The sequence below is a fragment of the Bombina bombina genome, chromosome 6 (assembly GCF_027579735.1).
Source record: "Bombina bombina isolate aBomBom1 chromosome 6, aBomBom1.pri, whole genome shotgun sequence".
Lineage (NCBI taxonomy): Eukaryota > Metazoa > Chordata > Amphibia > Anura > Bombinatoridae > Bombina > Bombina bombina.
In genome coordinates, this window is record NC_069504.1 from 1,090,334,488 (window position 1) to 1,090,356,778 (window position 22,291).

At 40.1% G+C, this 22,291-nt stretch overlaps 1 protein-coding gene across 1 annotated transcript in view; it reads right to left on the bottom strand.

Moving 5' to 3' along the window:
* Positions 1–22,291, bottom strand: part of SMC1B (structural maintenance of chromosomes 1B) — an 854,251-nt gene that overhangs the window by 779,415 nt on the left and 52,545 nt on the right. The window contains exon 3 of the mRNA XM_053719693.1: positions 17,075–17,254. Within this exon, the coding sequence (XP_053575668.1) occupies positions 17,075–17,254 (180 nt within the window). The remainder of the gene's footprint in view (positions 1–17,074; positions 17,255–22,291) is intronic.

Genomic DNA, 22,291 nt, shown 5'->3' on the forward strand with positions numbered 1-22,291 from the left:
TAGCTTGGTTAAATGAAAAACGGTGTCAGAAATAAATGAATTGGCTAACTTAAGAGCTTTAAGCCTGTCTAGGATATCATCCAACGGAGTCTCTCCCTGTAAAGCCTCCTCTAGAGACTCGAACCAGAAAGCTGATGCAGCAGTGACTGGGGCAATGCATGCAAGAGGCTGGAGAATAAAACCTTGTTGTATAAAGATTTTCTTAAGGAAACCCTCTGATTTCTTATCCATAGGATCTAGGAAAGCACAACTGTCCTCGACAGGAATAGTTGTAAACTTAGCTAGGGTAGAGACTGCTCCATCCACCTTAGGGACCGTCTGGCACAAGTCCCGTGTAGCGGCATCTATAGTAAACATTTTCTTAAAAGCAGGAGGGGAAGAGAATAGCACACCTGGTCTATCCCATTCCTTAGTAATAATTTCTGAAAACCTCTTAGGGATTGGAAAAACATCAGTGTAAACAGGCACTGCAAAGTTTTTGTCCATTTTACACAATTTCTCTGGGACTACAATGGTGTTACAGTCATCCAGAGTCGCTAAAACCTCCCTGAGCAATATGCGGAGGTGTTCAAGCATAAATTTAAATGCTGTCATTTCAGAGTCAGACTGAAGTAATGCCTTCCCTGAATCAGAGAAGCCACCCACAGATAGAAGCTCTCCTGCTTCAACTTCTGCACATTGTGAGGGTATAACAGACATAGTTACTAAAGCGTCAGAGAGCTCTGTATTTGTTCTAGCCCCAGAGCTGTCCCACTTTCCTTGTAACCCTGGCAGTTTGTACAATACCGCTGTGAGGGTATGATTCATAACTGCCGCCATGTCTTGTAAAGTAAACGCATTGGACGCGCTAGATGTACTTGGCGTCCCTTGAGCGGGAGTTATAGGTTCTGACACGTGGGGAGAGCTAGATGGCATAACCTCCCTTTTGTCAGTCTCAGAAACCTCAGGTGATAAATCTTTAAAAGCCATAATATGGTCTTTATAACTTATAGAAAGGTCAGTGCATTTAGTACGAGTTAGTGATAATAATGACAAAAAAAAACGAAAGGGTTAACTGCGCAAAAAGGAAACTATTAAACCTGTGATGATAAAGAGGAAACTCCCAACCTCAATTGCTAAAGTGATTTAAATAGAATATATATGGACTCTGAAAAGAGACCACAAAATTCAAAAAACACAGGCGCTAAAACAGCTTAAAATAGACAATGAAAACATGATTTTTAAACCATATAGTGCAATATATATATGCTTGCAAATAACACCCAGTGCGGACTGGAACAACAAAAGATGTGTGAACAACAAAAGTGTATAAAATATATGTTTAATTACATAAGTGAAATGGAGATATTATAATATTAAAATATTTGTACATATAAAAGCGCTGATCAGGCGCAATGTTGAAGTGTAGCATACATTTTAACAATAATGTGATACATATAAAAGCGCTGATCAGGCGCAATGTTGAAGTGTAGCATACATTCTAACAATAATGTGATACATATAAAAGCGCTGATCAGGCGCAATGTTGAAGTGTAGCATACATTTTAACAATAATGTGATACATATAAAAGCGCTGATCAGGCGCAATGTTGAAGTGTAGTACATATAAAAGCGCTGATCAGGCGCAATGTTGAAGTGTAGTACATATAAAAGCGCTGATCAAAAAAGCGCTGCCCCAAGTTATGCCAATTTATTTATGGGGTATTGGGAACATTATTTTTTAGCCAATTACCCACTTGGGGCAAACCTGGTGTCCTTTAAAAGATATATTGACGATATTTTAATCATTTGGCGAGGGGATTGTCTATCACTAGATAAATTTATTGAAGATATGAACACTAATGAAATTAATCTCAAATTCACCCATATATGTGATAAAACCTCTATTAACTTTCATGACTTAGAAATTTTTGTCAATAATAATGAATTAAATGCCCGAACTTTTTTTAAAAAGGTGGATGCGAAGTTACATCCATTATACTAGTTGTCACCATAAAAAATGGTTGGACAATATCCCCAAAGGGCAATTTTTGAGGATTCGTAAAAATTGTACAAATCCAACTGACTTTGAAAATCAGTCAAGTTTGATAAAACAAAAATTTATAGAGAGAGGTTATAGAGAAAGCGAGATAGAGAAAACTCTCAATGAGGTTCGATTAGTTGATAGAAATTCTTTATTAACCGCCAAATCTAAACAAACCAAATACACTGCCAAGAAAGATACAGAAGGGACTGAGCAGATATTTATTCCATTCATTACAAATTACAGCCAAAATAAATATTTATTAGAAAAGATTCTGAACAAGCACTGGAAGTTACTTAAAAATGATGAAATATTAGGTCCTATTCTTCCATCAAGACCACAAGTAGTGTACAAGAAAGTGAAAAATCTTAAGACCATCCTGGCACCAACATACAACAGCAATAGTCATACAAACGGTGTTAATCAATTGGACGTAATGGGCAATAGTCTTTTAGGCTTTTATCCCTGTTTAACCTGTAAATCTTGTGAACACTCAATTAAATGTAGAGAATTTAAATCAAACGTAACAGGAAAATCATATAAGATAAAAGACCTTATTAGGTGCTCAGATAGCAATATTATTTATATCATTCAGTGAAAATGTGGTCTACAATATACAGGTGAGACCTCAAGACCCCTACGTACACGTATCAGAGAACATATGTGGTCCATAGAAAATTTTACATTAAAGATAAACAAAGACTTACCGATTGCTAAACATTTTGGTATGTGTAATAATGGAAATTTAAGTCAATTCTCTTATCTTGGAATAGAAAAAGTCAAAAAGAAATGGAGAGGAGGAAATATAAACAATGATCTCTTAAAAAGAGAAAGTAAATGGATTTTTGATTTAAAAACGTTACATCCACTAGGTCTGAATGTCGATTTTGACATTGGCTGTTTCCTAAAAGATTGACCTCCTATTCTATATAATTAGCTTATACACATAGTTTCTATTTTTTAATTTTTAATTTCAAATAATCAATGTATCTTTCCAATGTTATCTGCTGTTCCTCCTCAAAATACACTTTTCTGATTGTCACCAATATATGCATTTTCTATATTTTTATATATATATTTTTTTTATATATATATTTCTTATATAAATATTTTTTTCTATATATCTTTTATATTCTCTAAATTCATTTTATATACATTTGAATTTGACTATCTGAATAAATTATATCGGAATTTTTATAAGCGGTTTTTTATATTTTCTATATATGCTCATAATGACCTCTGTGCGGAATGGATACAACTAAAGTTGTGCATTATAAATAGAGGCATATATGCACATATGTAATTTGTTTTCTGACATAATACTAGTTGTTCTTTGATACAATATATGTTGAAGGTTTGGGTGAACTGTGATACATATAACATTGTGGCTGACAAATTATCTTGGAATACATACGCCCACTGATGCAATTGAGCCAATAGCCTGATTTCATCGGCTATATATGACACACTTATCTATCTGTTGGGAGCTTGAAAAAGACCCGGTTTACGGGTTGAAACGCGTTGCTCTTTTGTGCTCTTTTTTTGTCTCTCTCCGGCCTCCGTAGGTGCATCTTTTCCAGCCACCTGTGCAAAGGTGTTTGCATATTCTGCTGGATTAACCTTTGCTGCCCGCTGCGGTTTGGAGTCTCACGCCACGAAAAGGAACTTTCAGGATTCAACCACCGACCTCCGGTGTAAGTAAAAGTGAAAACCTTATTTTGTTGCCTTTTCTGTCGTTTATTGGTCTTCCTCATCTCGTTCCAGCTCCCATTGAAGACATAAATCTTTCTTCAAAATCTGGGCTATTTGGAAAAATCATCGCATCGAATCGCATACTGGAAAATACTAAACCTCTCACGTTGTTCTATTATCATTTTTTTGTATCACATTATTGTTAAAATGTATGCTACACTTCAACATTGCGCCTGATCAGCACTTTTATATGTACAAATATTTTAATATTATAATATCTCCATTTCACTTATGTAATTAAACATATATTTTATACACTTTTGTTGTTCACACATCTTTTGTTGTTCCAGTCCGCACTGGGTGTTGTTATTTGCAAGCATATATATATTGCACTATATGGTTTAAAAATCACGTTTTCATTGTCTATTTTAAGCTGTTTTAGCGCCTGTGTTTTTTGAATTTTGTGGTCTCTTTTCAGAGTCCATATATATTCTATTTAAATCACAGTGCATTTAGTACACATTGTAAGAGGGGGTTCCACAATGGCTTCTAAACATAATGAACAAGGAGTTTCCTCTATGTCAGACATGTTTAACAGACTAGTAATGAGACCAGCAAGCTTGGAAAACACTTTAATAAATGTGAAAAAAGCAATAATAAAAAATGGTACTGTGCCTTTAAGAGAAAAAAACTACCACATAAACTGCAAAACAGTGAAAAAAAGTAGTAAACTCTACAAAAATTTTACAGTGTGTATAAGGGACTAAAGCAGCATTGCACCCACTTGCAAATGGATGATTAACCCCTCAGGCCCAAAAATGAATTAGAAAAACATTAAACCTGTTAACAAACAGTCAAACACACTGCCACAGCTCTGCTGTGGCTCCTACCTGCCCTTAAAAACGATTTTGCAGGAACAAAACCCTCTATAGAGGTCATATAAGCCAGAGGACTCCTTCAGGGAAGCTGGATGTCTCAGACGGAAAACGAAAATAGGCCCCTCCCACCATGCACTCAAAGTCAGAGGGCCTTAAAAAAGTACTCCTAGGAGTAATCTAACAAGCCATGTGGAAACTAGGCCCCAAATAAAGATTTATCACCCTCAGAGAAAAAAACGTTTTTATTTATAAATCATGCAAACGTTTTTAAACTAAGAAATATAGGTATTAACATGAATATTATCCCTTTTTGCAAGCATGATCCCAGTTGCTGTTAAATCACTGTATCAGGCTTACCTTAAAGGGACAGTCTAGTCAAAACTAGACTTTCATGATTCAGATAGGGTATGCAATTTTAAACAACTTTCCAATTTACTTTTATCATCAAATTTGCTTTGTTCCCTTGGTGGTATTTTTGAAAAGCTAAACCTAGCTAGGCTCAAACTGATTTCTAAACAGTTGAAAACCGCCTCCTAGCTCAGAGCATTTTGAAAGTTTTTCACAGTTAGACTGTGCTAGTTCACATGTGTCATATAGATAACATTGTGCTCACTCCCGTGAAGTTATTTAGGAGTCTTCACTGATTGACTACACTGCATGTCAGTCAAAGGCACTTAGATAAGGAGGCTGTCTGCAAAGGCTTAGATACAAGGTAATCATAGAGGTAAAAAGTGTATTAATATAACTGTGTTGGTTATGCAAAAACGGGGAATGGGTAATAAAGGGATTATCTATCTTTTTAAATAAGAAAAATTTTGGTGAAGACTGTCCCTTTAAATATACCAGGCACTGTCAGCATTTTCTAGACCTTATCATCTCTCTAGAAAAAAATATACTGAACATACCTCAAAGCAGGCAATCTGCAGACCGTCCCCCCAACTGAAGTTTTCTTTCCATACTCTTCAGTTATGTGTGAGAACAGCAATGGACCTTAGTTACAAACCGCTAAGATCATCAAACCTCCAGGCAGAAGTCTTCTTCCAATCTCTGCCTGAGAGTAAAAAACAGTACAACGCCGGTACCATTTAAAAATAACAAACTTTTGATTGAAGGACAAGAAAGGAAGTATCAAGAGAGAAGTCACCACATCTCTCTTGATACTTCCTTTCTTGTCGAGAGCTGCAAGAGAATGACTGGGGGTGACAGTTAGGGGAGGAGCTATATAGACAGCTCTGCTGTGGGTGTCCTCTTGCAGCTTCCTGTTGGGAAGGAGAATATCCCACAAGTAATGGATGAACCTGTGGACTGGAAACACCTTTACAAGAGAAATTATGTTTTCTTTCATGTAATTGGCAAGAGTCCATGAGCTAGTGACATATGGGAGATCAATACCCAAGATGTGTATCTCCACTCAAGAGTCACTAGAGAGAGAGGGAATAAAATAAAAACAGCCATATACCGCTGAAAAAATTAGCCCACAACCCAAAAAAATAAGTTTTTTTTCCATTTGAAAGAAAAAAACTTAAATCAAAAGCAGAAGAATCAAACTGAAACAGCTGCCTGGAGAACTTTTCTACCAAAAACTGCTTTTGAAGAAGCAAATACATCAAAACGGTAGAATTTAGTAAATGTATGCAAAGAGGACCAAGTCGCTGCTTTGCAAATCTGATCAACTGAAGCTTCATACTTAAAAGCCCACAAAGTGGAGACTGATCTAGTAGAATGAGCTGTAATTCTCTGAGGCGGAGCTTGACCCGATTCCAAATAAGCTTGATGAATCAAAAGCTTTAACCAAGAGGCCAAGGAAATAGCAGACGCCTTCTGACCTTTCCTAGGACCAGAAAATATAACAAATAGACTAGAAGTCTTCCTGAAATCTTTAGTAGCTTCAACATAATATTTCAAAGCTCTCACCACATCCAAATGTAAGGATCTTTCCAAAGGATTCTTAGGATTAGGACACAAGGAAGTGACAACAATTGCTCTATTAATGTTGTTAGAATTCACAACCTTAGGTAAAAATTCAAATGAAGTCTGCAAAACCGCCTTATCCTGATGAAAAATCAGAAAAGGAGAATCACAAGAAAGAGCAGATAGCTCAGAAACTCTTCTAGCAGAAGAGATGGCCAAAAGGAACAACACTTTCCAAGAAAGTAGTTTAATGTCCAAAGAATGCATAGGCTCAAATGGAGGAGCCTGCAAAGCCTTCAGAACCAAATTAAGACTCCAAGGAGGAGAAATTGATTTAATGACAGGCTTAATACGAACTAAAGCCTGTACAAAACAGTGTATATAAGAAAGTATAGCAATCTTTCTGTGAAATAAAACAGAAAGAGCGGAGATTTGTCCTTTCAAGGAACTTGCAGACAAACCCTTATCCAAACCATCCTGAAGAAACTGTAAAATTCTAGGAATTCTAAAAGAATGCCAAGAAAATTTATGAGAAGAACACCATGAAATGTAAGTCTTCCAAACTCTATAATAAATCTTTCTAGAGACAGATTTATGAGCTTGTAACATAGTATTAATCACTGAGTCAGAGAAACCACTGTGACTTAGTACTAAGCGTTCAATTTCCATACCTTCAAATTTAATTATTTGAGATGCTGATGGAAAAACGGACCTTGAGATAGTAGGTCTGGCCATAATGGAAGTGGCCAAGGCGGGCAACTGGACATCTGAACCAGATTTGCATACCAAAACCTGTGTGGCCATGCTGGCGCCACCAGCAACACAAACTATTGTTCCATGATGATTTTGGAGATCACTCTTGAAAGGAGATCTAGAGGCGGGAAGATGTAAGCAGGATGATAACACCAAGGACGTGTCAGTGCATCCACTGCTTCCGCCTGAACATCCCTGGACCTGGACAGGTATCTGGGAAGTTTTTTTGTTTAGATGAGAGGCCATGAGATCTATCTCTGGAAGACCCCACATCTGAACAATCTGAGAAAACACATCTGGGTGGAGAGACCACTCCCCTGGATGTAAAGTCTGGCGGCTGAGATAATCCGCTTCCCAATTGTCTACACCTGGGATATGCACCGCAGAGATTAGACAGGAGCTGGATTCCGCCCAAACAAGTATTCGGGATACTTCTTTCATAGCTTGGGGACTGTGAGTCCCACCCTGATGATTGACATATGCCACTGTTGTGATACAGTCTGTCTGAAAACAAATGAATGGTTCTCTCTTTAACAGAGGCCAAAACTGAAGAGCTCTGAGAATTGCACAGAGTTCTAAAATATTTATTGGTAATCTCGCCTCTTGAGATTTTCAAACCCCTTGTGCTGTCAGAGATCCCCAAACAGCTCCCCAACCTGAAAGACTCACATCTGTTGTGATCACAGTCCAGGTTGGCCGAACAAAAGAAGCCCCTTTAACTAAACGATGGTGATCTATCCACAATGTCAGAGAGTGTCGTACATTGGGATTTAAGGATATTAATTGTGATATCTTTGTATAATCCCTGCACCATTGATTCAGCATACAAAGCTGAAGAGGTCTCATGTGAAAATAGGGAAAAGGGGATCGCTGCGTCTGATGCTGCAGTCATGAGACCTAAAACTTCCATGCACATAGCCACTGAAGGGAATGACTGAGATTGAAGGTGCCGGCAGGCTGCAACCAATTTTAAACGTCTATTGTCTGTTAGAGACAGAGTCATGGGCACTGAATCTATCTGGAAGCTTAAAAAGGTGATCCTTGTCTGAGGAATCAAGAAACTCTTTGGTAAATTGATCCTCCAACCATTTTTCCGAAGAAACAACACTAGTTGATTCGTGTGAGATTCTGCAGAACGTAAAGACTGAGCTAGTACCAAGATATCGTCCAAATAAGGAAACACCGCAATACCCTGTTCTCTGATTACAGAGAGTAGGGCACCCCGAACCTTTGAAAAGATTATTGGAGCTGTTGCTAGGCCAAATGGAAGAGCAACAAATTGGTAATGCTTGTCTAGAAAAGAGAATCTCAGAAACTGATAATGTTCTGGATGAATCGGAATATGAAGGTATGCATCCTGCAAGTCTATTGTGGACATATAATGTCCTTGTTGAACAAAAGGCAGAATAGTCCTTATAGTCAACATCTTGAAAGTTGGTAATCTTACATAACGATTCAAAATTTTCAGATCCAGAACTGGTCTGAATACATTTTCCTTCTTTGGGACAATGAATAGATTTGAATAAAACCCCAAACCTTGTTCCAGAAGAGGAACTGGCATGATTACCCCTGAAGACTCCAGGTCTGAAACACACACTTCAGGAAAGCCTGAGCTTTTACTGGATTTACTGGGATATGTGAGAGAAATAATATTCTCACAGGTCTTATTCTGAATCCTATTTGATACCCTTGAGAGACAATGCTCTGAATCCATTGATTTTGAAGATATTTTATCCAAATATCCTTGAAAAACCTTAATCTGCCCCCTACCAGCTAAGCTGGAATGAGGGCCGAGCCTTCACGCGGACTTAGGGGTTGACTTTGGTTTCCTAAAAGGCTTGGATTTATTCCAATTTGAGGAAGGCTTCCAATTTGAGGCAGATTCCTTGGGGGAATGATTGAGTTTTTGTTCCTTATTCCGACGAAAGGAATGAAAATGGTTAGAAGCCTTAGATTTGCCCTTAGGTTTTTTTTATCCTAAGAAAAACTCCCTTTCCCCCAGTAACAGTTGAAATAATAGAATCCAACTGGGAACCAAATAAATTATTACCTTGGAAAGAAAGAGATAGTAATCTAGATTTAGATGTCATATCAGCATTCCAGGATTTAAGCCACAAAGCTCTTCTAGCTAAAATAGCTAAAGACATGGATCTAACATCAATTTTGATAATATCAAAAATAGCATCACAAATAAAATGATTAGCATATTGCAGTAAGCGAATAATGCTAGATAAGTCAGAATCCAATTTCTGTTGCGCTAAATTCTCAAACCAGAAAGTTGATGCAGCCGCAACATCAGCCAAAGAAATTGCAGGTCTGAGAAGATGACCTGAATATAAATAGGCCTTCCTTAGATAAGATTCAAGCTTCCTATCTAAAGGATTCTTAAAGGAAGTACTATCTTCCATAGGAATAGTGGTACGTTTAGCAAGAGTAGAAATAGCCCCATCAACTTTGGGGATCTTTTCCCAAAACTCTATAGATTTTGCTGGTAAAGGATACAATTTTTTAAACCTTGAAAAAGGAATAAAAGAAGTACCTGGCTTATTCCATTCCTTAGAAATCATATCAGAAATAGGAAAAACCCCTGGGGAAACCACAGGAGGTTTAAAAACAGCATTTAAATGTTTATTAGACTGAACGTCAAGAGGACTGGTTACCTCAATATCCAAAGTATTTAACACTTATTTTAATAAAGAACACATATACTCAATTTTATATAAATAAGTAGATTTGTCAGTGTCAATGTCTGAGGAAGGATCTTCTTAATCAGATAGATCCTCATCAGAAGAGGATAAATTATTATGTTGTTGGTCATTTGAAATTTCATCAACTAAATGAGAAGTTTTAAAAGAACTTTTACGTTTATTTGAGGGTGGAAATGCAGACAAAGCCTTCAGAATAGAATCAGAAACAAATTATTTAAATTTTACAGGTATATCATGCACATTAGAAGTTGAAGGAACTGCAACTAGCAATGTACTATTACTAATGGATACACTATCTGCATGTAAAAGTTTATCATGACAACTATTACAAATAACATTCGGCAAGATAATTTCTACAATTTTACAACAAATGCACTTAGCTTTGGTAGAACCGATGTCAGGCAGCAATGTTCCAGTAGAAACTTCTGAGGCAGGATCAAGTTGAGACATCTTGCAAAATGTAAGATAAAAAACAACATATAAAGCAAAATGATCTATTTCCTTATATGACAGTTTCAGGAATGGGAAAAATGGCATAGCCCTCTGATAGAGAAAAAAGCAAGAGGCAAACATCAATGGGGTATTGAAATAATGGAAAAATTTGGCGCCAAGTATGATGCACAACATAACTTAACTTTTTTGGCGCCAGAAATGACGCAACCGCGTGAAAGGTCTCGGCGTCAAGTATGACGCCAGAAATGACGAATTTGCGTCATAGACGTACTTTTTCACGCCAAAAAAAAATTGTGCAAAAAATGACGCAATAAAGTTTAGCATTCGTCGCACCTGCGAGCCTTATACCGCCCGCAATTTGTGAGAAGTAGTCAATTGAAAAAAAGACTAAACCCCAGATAAGAAATACATTTCATTTTTAAAAGATGTTTATATTCCCCAAATATGAAACTGACAGTCTGCAGAAGGAAATACATGAACCTGACTCATGGCAAATATAAGTACAATACATATATTTAGAACTTTATATAAATGCATAAAGTGCCAAACCATAGCTGAGGTGTCTTAAGAAATAAAAAACATAATTTACCAAAGACACCCATCCACATATAGCAGATAGCCAAACCAGTACTAAAACAGTTATTTGTAGAGGTAATGGTAAATTGAGAGTATATTGTCGATCTGAAAGGGAGGTAGGAGATGAATCTATACAACCGATAACAGAGAACCTATGAAAAAGACCCCCGCTAGGGAAATTATCATATTCAATAAGTGATACTCCCTTCACGTCCCTCTGACATTCGCTGTACTCTGAGAGGAATCGGGCTTCAACAATGCTGAGAAGCGCATATCAACGTAGAAATCTTAGCACAAACTTACTTCACCACCTCCATAGGAGGCAAAATTTGTAAAACTGAATTGTGGGTGTGGTGAGGGGTGTATTTATAGGCATTTTAAAGTTTGGGAAACTTTGCCCCTCCTGGTAGGATTGTATATCCCATATGTCACTAGCTCATGGACTCTTACCAATTACATGAACGAAATAAAAGTAGCACTTCCCTCCATCACAGTCTGCAGGGCAGCTCACAAGGTTTTTAAAATAAGGGGATCAAAAACTGGTTGGGAGGCACAGTGGGGATTATACCCCACAAATTCCCAAATGCTTAAAAGCCACCACTGATCTACTGAAGAGACTGACATGGACTATGGCTACACCCGAAAAAACCAAAGCAAACCTGTTGTGCTTAAAAAATAAACTCTTGATTGAAGAATCAGACACCTAACTTTCCACCTCCTTGTAACTGATACAAGCAAAGAGAATGAATAGGAATTGTGGGTAAGGGAGAGGTATTTAACAGTTTTGCTGTGGTGTTCTTTGCCTCCTCCTGCTGGTCAGGAGTGATATTCCCAATAGTAATTATGATGATCTGTGGACTCACTGAGTCATTAGGAAGAAACAGCATGCTGCGCCCTCGCGAGACTAGATTTGCCCGCAAATAAATAAAAGTCAAATTGAAAAAGACTGAACCCCAGTTAAGAAAAAAATTGAAATAAACTTCCCAAACATGATTCCTATACTGAAACTGTTTAGACTGCAAAGGGAAATACACATAGACCTGACACATGGCAAATGTAAGTAAAAACAGAATTTATGCTTACCTGATAAATTACTTTCTCCAACGGTGTGTCCGGTCCACGGCGTCATCCTTACTTGTGGGATATCTCTTCCCCAACAGGAAATGGCAAAGAGTCCCAGCAAAGCTGGCCATAAAGTCCCTCCTAGGCTCCGCCCACCCCAGTCATTCGACCGACGGACAGGAGGAAATATATATAGGAGAAACCATATGGTACCGTGGTGACTGTAGTTAGAGAAAATAATTCATCAGACCTGATTAAAAAACCAGGGCGGGCCGTGGACCGGACACACCGTTGGAGAAAGTAATTTATCAGGTAAGCATAAATTCTGTTTTCTCCAACATTGGTGTGTCCGGTCCACGGCGTCATCCTTACTTGTGGGAACCAATACCAAAGCTTTAGGACACGGATGAAGGGAGGGAGCAAATCAGGTTACCTAAACGGAAGGCACCACAGCTTGCAAAACCTTTCTCCCAAAAAAATCCTCCAAAGAAGCAAAATTATCAAATTTGTAAAATTTGGCAAAAGTGTGCAGTGAAGACCAAGTCGCTGCCTTACATATCTGGTCAACAGAAGCCTCGTTCTTGAAGGCCCATGTGGAAGCCACAGCCCTAGTGGAGTGAGCTGTGATTCTTTCAGGAGGCTGCCGTCCGGCAGTCTCATAAGCCAATCGGATGATGCTTTTAAGCCAAAAGGAAAGAGAGGTAGAAGTCGCTTTTTGACCTCTCCTTTTACCAGAATAAACAACAAACAAGGAAGATGTTTGTCTGAAATCTTTTGTAGCCTCTAAATAGAATTTTAGAGCACGGACTACGTCCAAATTGTGTAACAAATGTTCCTTCTTTGAAACTGGATTCGGACATAAAGAAGGTACAACTATCTCCTGGTTAATATTTTTGTTAGAAACAACCTTAGGAAGAAAACCAGGCTTAGTACGCAAAACCACCTTATCTGCATGGAACACCAGATAGGGCGGAGAACACTGCAGAGCAGATAACTCAGAAACTCTTCTAGCAGAAGAAATTGCAACCAAAAACAAAACTTTCCAAGATAGTAACTTAATATCTATGGAATGTAAAGGTTCAAACGGAACCCCTTGAAGAACTGAAAGAACTAGATTTAGACTCCAGGGAGGAGTCAAAGATCTGTAAACAGGCTTGATCCTAACCAGAGCCTGAACAAATGCTTGAACATCTGGCACAGCTGCCAGTCTTTTGTGTAGTAAGACAGATAAAGCAGAGATCTGTCCCTTTAGAGAACTTGCAGATAATCCTTTCTCCAAACCTTCTTGTAGAAAGGAGAGAATCTTAGGAATTTTTATCTTATTCCATGGGAATCCTTTGGATTCACACCAACAGATATATCTTTTCCATATTTTATGGTAAATCTTTCTAGTTACCGGTTTTCTGGCCTGAACCAGAGTATCTATCACAGAATCTGAAAACCCACGCTTCGATAGAATCAAGCGTTCAATCTCCAAGCCGTCAGCTGGAGGGAGACCAGATTTGGATGTTCGAATGGACCCTGAACAAGAAGGTCCTGTCTCAATGGTAGCTTCCATGGTGGAACCAATGACATATTCACCAGGTCTGCATACCAAGTCCTGCGTGGCCACGCAGGAGCTATCAAGATCACCGAGGCCCTCTCCTGTTTGATCCTGGCTACCAGCCTGGGAATGAGAGGAAACGGTGGAAACGCATAAGCGAGGTTGAAGGTCCAAGGCGCTACTAATGCATCGACTAGAGTCGCCTTGGGATCCCTGGATCTGGACCCGTAGCAAGGAACCTTGAAGTTCTGACGAGACGCCATCAGATCCATATCTGGAATGCCCCATAGTTGCGTCAACTGGGCAAAGATCTCCGGGTGGAGTTCCCACTCTCCCGGATGGAATGTGGATCGCAGATAGGTGGCAGGAGTGATCCTCCGCCCATTGAATTATTTTGGTCACTTCTTTCATCGCCAGGGAACTCCTTGTCCCCCCCTGATGATTGATATACGCAACGGTCGTCATGTTGTCTGATTGGAACCTTATGAATCTGGCCTTTGCTAGTTGAGGCCAAGCCCTGAGAGCATTGAATATCGCTCTCAGTTCCAGAATGTTTATCGGGAGAAGAGACTCTTCCCGAGACCATAGACCCTGAGCTTTCAGGGATTCCCAGACCGTGCCCCAGCCCACTAGACTGGCGTCGGTCGTGACATTGACCCACTCTGGTCTGCGGAAGCTCATTCCCTGGGACAGATGGTCCAGGGTCAGCCACCAACGGAGTGAATCTCTGGTCTTCTGATCTACTTGAATCATTGGAGACAAGTCTGTATAGTCCCCATTCCACTGTTTGAGCATGCACAGTTGTAATGGTCTTAGATGAATTTGTGCAAAAGGAACTATGTCCATTGCTGCAACCATCAACCCTACTACTTCCATGCACTGCGCTATGGAAGGACGAGGAACAGAATTAAGAACTTGACAAGTGCTTAGAAGTTTTGACTTTCTAACCTCTGTCAGAAAAATCCTCATTTCTAAGGAATCTATTATTGTTCCCAAAAAGGGAACTCTTGTCGACGGAGACAGAGAACTTTTTTCTATGTTCACCTTCCATCCGTGTGATCTGAGAAAGGCCAGAACGATGTCTGTATGAGCCTTTGCTTTTGACAGGGACGACGCTTGTATTAGAATGTCGTCCAAGTAAGGTACTACTGCAATGCCCCTCAGTCTTAGAATCGCTAGAAGGGACCCTAGTACCTTTGTGAAAATCCTTGGAGCAGTGGCTAACCCGAATGGGAGGGCCACAAACTGGTAATGCTTGCTTTGTGGATAGGAATATGTAGGTACGCATCCTTTAGATCCACGGTAGTCATAAATTGACTTTCCTGGATAGTGGGTAGAATCGTTCGAATGGTTTCCATCTTGAACGATGGTACCCTGAGAAATTTGTTTAGGATCTTCAAATCCAAAATTGGTCTGAAAGTTCCCTCTTTTTTGGGAACTACGAACAGATTGGAATAAAATCCCATTCCTTGTTCCTTTATTGGAACTGGGTGTATCACTCCCATCTTTAACAGGTCTTCTACACAATGTAAGAACGCCTGTCTCTTTATTTGGTTTGAGGATAAGTGAGACATGTGGAACCTTCCCCTTGGGGGTAGTTCCCTGAATTCCAGGAGATAACCCTGAGAAACTATTTCTAGCGCCCAGGGATCCTGAACATCTCTTGCCCAAGCCTGAGCAAAGAGAGAGAGTCTGCCCCCCACTAGATCCGGTCCCGGATCGGGGGCTAGTCCTTCATGCTGTTTTGTTAGCAGTGGCAGGCTTCTTGGCCTGCTTACCCTTGTTCCAGCCTTGCATCGGTTTCCAGGCTGGTTTGGGTTGTGAGGCATTACCCTCTTGCTTAGAGGATGCAGAATTAGAGGCCGGTCCGTTCCTGAAATTGCGAAAGGAACGAAAATTAGACTTATTCTTGGCCTTGAAAGGTCTATCTTGTGGAAGGGCGTGGCCCTTTCCCCCAGTGATGTCTGAAATAATCTCTTTCAATTCTGGTCCAAATAGAGTTTTACCTTTGAAAGGGATGTTAAGCAATTTTGTCTTGGATGACACATCCGCTGACCAAGACTTTAGCCAAAGCGCTCTGCGCGCCACGATAGCAAACCCTGAATTTTTCGCCGCTAATCTAGCTAATTGCAAAGCGGCATCTAAAATAAAAGAGTTAGCCAACTTAAGTGCGTGAACTCTGTCCTGGTCTTCTGATCTACTTCCAAAAAACTCTTAACCATCTCCGTGGAGATGTTGCCTGTGCAACGGCAAAGAGAATGACTGGGGTGGGCGGAGCCTAGGAGGGACTATATGGCCAGCTTTGCTGGGACTCTTTGCCATTTCCTGTTGGGGAAGAGATATCCCACAAGTAAGGATGACGCCGTGGACCGGACACACCAATGTTGGAGAAATACATATATTTAAAACTTTATATTAATAAATAAAGCACCAAACCATAGCTGGGAGTGTCTTAAATAATGATACATACTTACCGAAAGACACCCCATCCACATATAGCAGCCAAACCAGTACTGGAAACTATCAGCAGAGGTAATGGTATATAAGAGTTTATCGTCGATCTGGAAAGGGAGGTAGGAGATGAATCCCTACGACCGATAACAGAAAACCCTTGAAAATATTTCCTGCGAGACAAACCATAAAAGCAATAGGCAATACTCTCAACATCCCTCTGACAAACACTGTACTCTGAGAGGAATTGGGCTTCAAAATGCTTAGAAGCGCTTATCATAGAAGAAATCATAAAAATCAAGCACAAAGTTACTTCACCACCTCCATAGGAGGCAACATTTGTAAAACTGAATTGTGGGTGTGGTGAGGGGTGTATGTAAAGGCATTTTGAGGTTTGGGAAACTTTGCCCCTCCTGGTAGGATTGCATATTCCAAACGTCACTAGCTCAGGGACTCTTGACAATTACATGAACAAAATGTTTTTTTTTATAAAAAGTAAATTGTTACAAATGTTCAACAAATAAAGAGGCAAATCTACATGCTTATGGTATTTTTTCTGCTAATAATTAGACAATACTGTCAATATATAAAGACATTAACAAGCACAAAAGTTTGGGATGCACATTATTTATGCAGCCAAATTAAACATAGGTAGTCATCTTAGCTAAATTCACTAAAGAAAAAACCTCTCCAAAGAATATCTCTACTTACACCAGAATACTATAAAGCTAATTTCACTCACACAATAAATATGCTCATTAGTTTAGTGAGAAAGAACCCTTCCATATCTAAAGATTTCCAGGATTATTATAGAATCTGTGCCATAGCCCTAATCACAACATATTTAAATTGCTATACATAATTTGCAATTTATATATAAGATTACTTCAAGCCAGATTTGATTAATGTTTTGATTAAACTAACACCTTTATTGCTACCTTATTTTGATATGCTCAATATATGACTTTACATTTAACAGTTGACAAAATTCATCGTAACAAAATCATAATACATTGTTACTTACTTTCAGCCTTTCAGGACCATCAAAAGCTATCTGTCTGGCTTCCTTCACAGTTTCACAGACAACACCATTGCCACATACAAACTGTATAACTTTCTTCAGAGAGGGAGTTGAAGTCTGTATCACATCAATCATCATTTTCACCCCTTTTATTTCTCTTAACTTTTCATTGATTGGCTTGATCTGCAAAAAGGGTAGTTAACCTTTAGTAATGACATGTATTTGATCCAATTAGAAGATCAGTGTAAATTGTTTCTCAATAGTTGTTGCAGGGGTTTAAAAATCATGACCATTACAATCAGACTTTGTAACCAGCTATCACTTACATTGGCCAGCAATATTATAAATATTATGTTAAAAACAGAATTTATGCTTACCTGATAAATTTCTTTCTCTTGTGATGTATCAAGTCCATGGATTCATCCATACTTGTGGGATATTCTCCTTCCCTACAGGAAGTGGCAGAGAGAGCACCCACAGCAGAGCTGTCTATATAGCTCCTCCCTTAGCTCCACAGCCTAGTCATTCAACCGAAGGCTAGGAAGAAAAAGGAGAAACTATAGGGTGCAGTGGTGACTGAAGTTTTTTAAATAAAAATATACTGCCTGTCTTAATAAACAGGGCGGGCCGTGGACTCGATACATACTACCTGTCTTAAATAGACAGGACGGGACGTGGACTCGATACATCACAAGAGAAAGAAATTTATCAGGTAAGCATAAATTCTGTTTTCTCTTGTAAGATGTATTGAGTCCACGGATTCATCCATACTTGTGGGATACCAATACCAAAGCTTTAGGACACGGATGAAGGGAGGGACAAGACAGGTTCCTTAAATGGAAGGCACCACTGCTTGTAGAACCTTTCTCCCAAAAATAGCCTCCGAAGAAGCAAAATAATCGAATTTGTAAAATTTGGAAAAAGTATGAAGCGAAGACCAAGTCACCGCCTTACAAATCTGTTCAACAGAAGCCTCATTTTTAAAAGCCCATGTGGAAGCCACTGCTCTAGTAGAATGAGCAGTAATTCTTTCAGGAGGCTGCTGGCCAGCAGTCTCATAAGCCATACGGATGATGCTTTGCAGCCAAAAAGAAAGAGGGATATCCGTAGCCTTTTGACCTCTCCGCTTACCAGAATAGACAACAAACAATGAAGATGTTTGACGGAAATCTTTGGTTGCTTGTAAGTAGAACTTTAAAGCACGAACCACATCAAGATTGCGCAACAGACGTTCCTTCTTTGAAGGAGGATTAGGACACAGTGAAGGAACAACAATTTCCCGATTGATATTATTATTAGAAACAAGCTTAGGAAGGAATCCAGGTTTGGTACGTAAAACCACCTTATCTGCATGGAAAATAAGATAAGCTGAGTCACACTGCAAAGCAGATAACTCAGAAACTCTTTGAGCCGAAGAGATAGCTACTAAAAACAAAACTTTCCAAGATAGAAGCTTAATATCTATGGAATACATAGGTTCAAACGGCACCCCTTGAAGAACTTTAAGAACCAAGTTTAGGCTCCATGGCGGAGCAACAGGTTTAAATACAGGCTTGATCATGACCAAGGCCTGACTAAACGCTTGAACGTCTCGGACAGCTGCCAGACGTTTGTGTAAAAGAAAAGACAAAGCAGATATATGTCCCTTTATGGAACTAGCTGATAATCCCTTCTCCAATCCTTCTTGGAGAAAATACAAAATTCTAGGAATCCTAATCTTACTCCATGAGTAACCCTTGGATTCACACCAACAAAGATATTTGCGGCAAATCTTATGATAGATTTTCCTGGTGACAGGTTTTCTAGCCTGAATCAGGGTATCAATGACCGACTCAGACAAACCACGCTTTGATAGAATCAGGCGTTCAATCTTCAAGCAGTCAGACGCAGAGAAATTAGATTTGGATGCTTGCACGGACCTTGGATTAGAAGGTCCTGCCTCATTGGCGGAACAGATGACATGTCCACCAGGTCTGCATACTAAGTCCTGCGTGGCCACACAGGCGCTATCAGAATCACAGAAGCTCTCTCATGCTCGATTCTGGCAACCAGACATGGGATGAGAGGAAACGGTGGAAATACATAAGCCAGATTGAAGGACCAGGGCACTGCTAGAGCATCTATCAGTTCTGCCTGGGGATCCCGGGACCTGGGCCCGTAACGCGGAAATTTGGCGTTCTGTCGGGACGCCATCAGATCCAATTCTGGTGTGCCCCATAGCTGAGTCAGCTGGGCAAATACCTCCGGATGGAGATCCCACTCCCCCGGATTAAAAGTCTAACGACTTAGGAAATCCGCCTCCCAGTTCTCTACCCCTGGGATATGGATTCCTGAGAGATGGCAAGAGTGATCCTCCGCCCATCTGATAATTTCGGTTACCTCCATCATCGCTAGATAACTTTGTGTTCCTCCTTGATGATTGATATAGGCTACAGTCGTGATGTTGTCCGACTGAAATCTGATGAATTTGGCCACAGCTAGCTGAGGCCACGCCTGAAGCGCATTGAATATCACTCTCAGTACTAGAATGTTTATCGGGAGGAGAGATTCCTCCCAAGACCATAAGCCCTGTGCTTTCAGGGATTTCCAGACTGCACCCCAGCCTAGCAGGCTGGCATCTGTCATTACTATGAGCCACTCTGGCCTGCGGAAACATATTCCCTGAGACAGGTGGTCCTGAGACAACCACCAGAGAAGAGAATCTCTGGTCTCTTGGTCCAGATGCAGTTGAGGAGATAAATCTCCATAATCCCCATTCCACTGTTTGAGCATGCATAGTTGCAGTGGTCTGAGGTGTAGGCGGGCATAAGGAACTATGTCCATTGCCGCTACCATAAGTCCGATTACCTCCATACACTGAGCCACTGATGGCCGAGGAAGGGAATAAAGAGCTCGGCAAGTGGATAAGAGTTTTGATTTTCTGACCTCCGTCAGAAATATGTTCATTTCTACCGAGTCTATCAGAGTCCCTAGGAAGGAAACTCTTGTGAGAGGGACAAGATAACTCGTTTTTTATGTTCACCTTCCACCCGTGAGATCTCAAAAAAGCCAACACAATGTCCGTGTGAGACTTGGCTAGCTGGAAAGTTGACGCCTGAATTAAGATGTCGTCTAGATAAGGTGCCACTGCTATACCCCACGGTCTTAGAACCGCCAAAAACACAATTTATGCTTACCTGATAAATTTATTTCTCTTGTGGTGTATCCAGTCCACAGATCATCCATTACTTGTGGGATATTCTCCTTCCCAACAGGAAGTTGCAAGAGGACACCCACAGCAGAGCTGCTATATAGCTCCTCCCCTAACTGCCATATCCAGTCATTCGACCGAAACAAGCCGAGAAAGGAGAAACCATAGGGTGCAGTGGTGACTGTAGTTTAAATCTAAATTTTGACCTGCCTTAAACTGATAGGGCGGGCCGTGGACTGGATACACCACAAGAGAAATAAATTTATCAGGAAAGCATAAATTGTGTTTTTCTCTTGTAAGGTGTATCCAGTCCACGGATCATCCATTACTTGTGGGATACCAATACCAAAGCTAAAGTACACGGATGAAGGGAGGGACAAGGCAGGTACTTAAATGGAAGGTACCACTGCCTGTAAAACCTTTCTCCCAAAAATAGCCTCCGAAGAAGCAAAAGTATCAAATTTGTAGAATTTTGAAAAAGTATGAAGCGAAGACCAAGTCGCCGCCTTGCAAATCTGATCAACAGAAGCCTCATTTTAAAGGCCCAAGTGGAAGCCACAGCTCTAGTAGAATGAGCTGTAATCCTTTCAGGGGGCTGCTGTCCAGCAGTCTCATAGGCTAAGCGTATTACGCTTCTTAGCCAAAAAGAAAGAGAGGTTGCCGAAGCCTTTTGACCTCTCCTCTGTCCAGAGTTAAAAACAAACAAAGCAGATGTTTGACGAAAATCTTTAGTAGCTTGTAAGTAAAACTTTAAAGCACGGACTACGTCCAGATTATGTAAAAGATGTTCCTTCTTTGAAGAAGGATTAGGGCACAATGATGGAACAACAATCTCTTGATTGATATTCTTAGTAGATACCACCTTAGGCAAAAACCCAGGTTTTGTACGCAGAACTACCTTATCTGTATGGAAGATCAGATAAGGAGAATCACATTCTAAAGCAGATAACTCGGAGACTCTACGAGCCGAGGAAATAACCATCAAAAAAAGAACTTTCCAAGATAAAAGTTTAATATCTATGGAATGAAGAGGTTAAAACGGAACCCCTTGAAGAACTTTAAGAACCAAGTTTAAGCTCCATGGGGGAGCAACAGGTTTAAACACAGGCTTGATTCTAACCAAAGCCTGACAAAATGCCTGAACGTCTGGAACATCTGCCAGACGCTTGTGCAAAAGAATAGACAGGGCAGAAATCTGTCCCTTTAAAGAACTAGCTGATAATCCTTTTTCCAAACCCTCTTGGAGAAAAGACAATATCCTGGGAATCCTAACCTTACTCCATGAGTAATTCTTGGATTCCCACCAATAAAGATATTTACGCCATATCTTATGGTAGATTTTCCTGGTGACAGGCTTTCTTGCCTGTATTAGGGAATCAATGACTGACTCAGAGAAGCCACACTTTGATAAAATCAAGCGTTCAATCTCCAGGCAGTCAGTCTCAGAGAAATTAGATTTGGATGATTGAAAGGACCTTGTAGTAGAAGGTCTTGTCTCAAAGGCAGAGTCCAAGGTGGAAAGGATGACATGTCCACTAGGTCTGCATACCAGGTCCTGCGTGGCCACGCAGGTGCTATCAAGATCACTGATGCTCTCTCCTGTTTGATTTTGGCAATCAGTCGAGGGAGCAGAGGAAATGGTGGAAACACATAAGCCAGGTTGAAAGACCAAGGCGCTGCCAGAGCATCTATCAGTGTCGCTTCTGGGTCCCTGGACCTGGATCCGTAACAAGGAAGCTTGGTGTTCTGGCAAGACGCCATGAGATCCATTTCTGGTTTGCCCCAACGAGGAACCAATTGAGCAAACACCTCCGGATGGAGTTCCAACTCCCCCGGATGAAAAGTCTGACGACTTAGAAAAACAGAATTTATGTTTACCTGATAAATTTCTTTCTCCTACGGTGTATCCGGTCCACGGCTTCATCCTTACTTGTGGGATATTCTCAATCCCTACAGGAAGTGGCAAAGAGAGCACACAGCAAAGCTGTCAATATAGCTCCCCTCAGGCTCCGCCCCCCCAGTCATTCGAC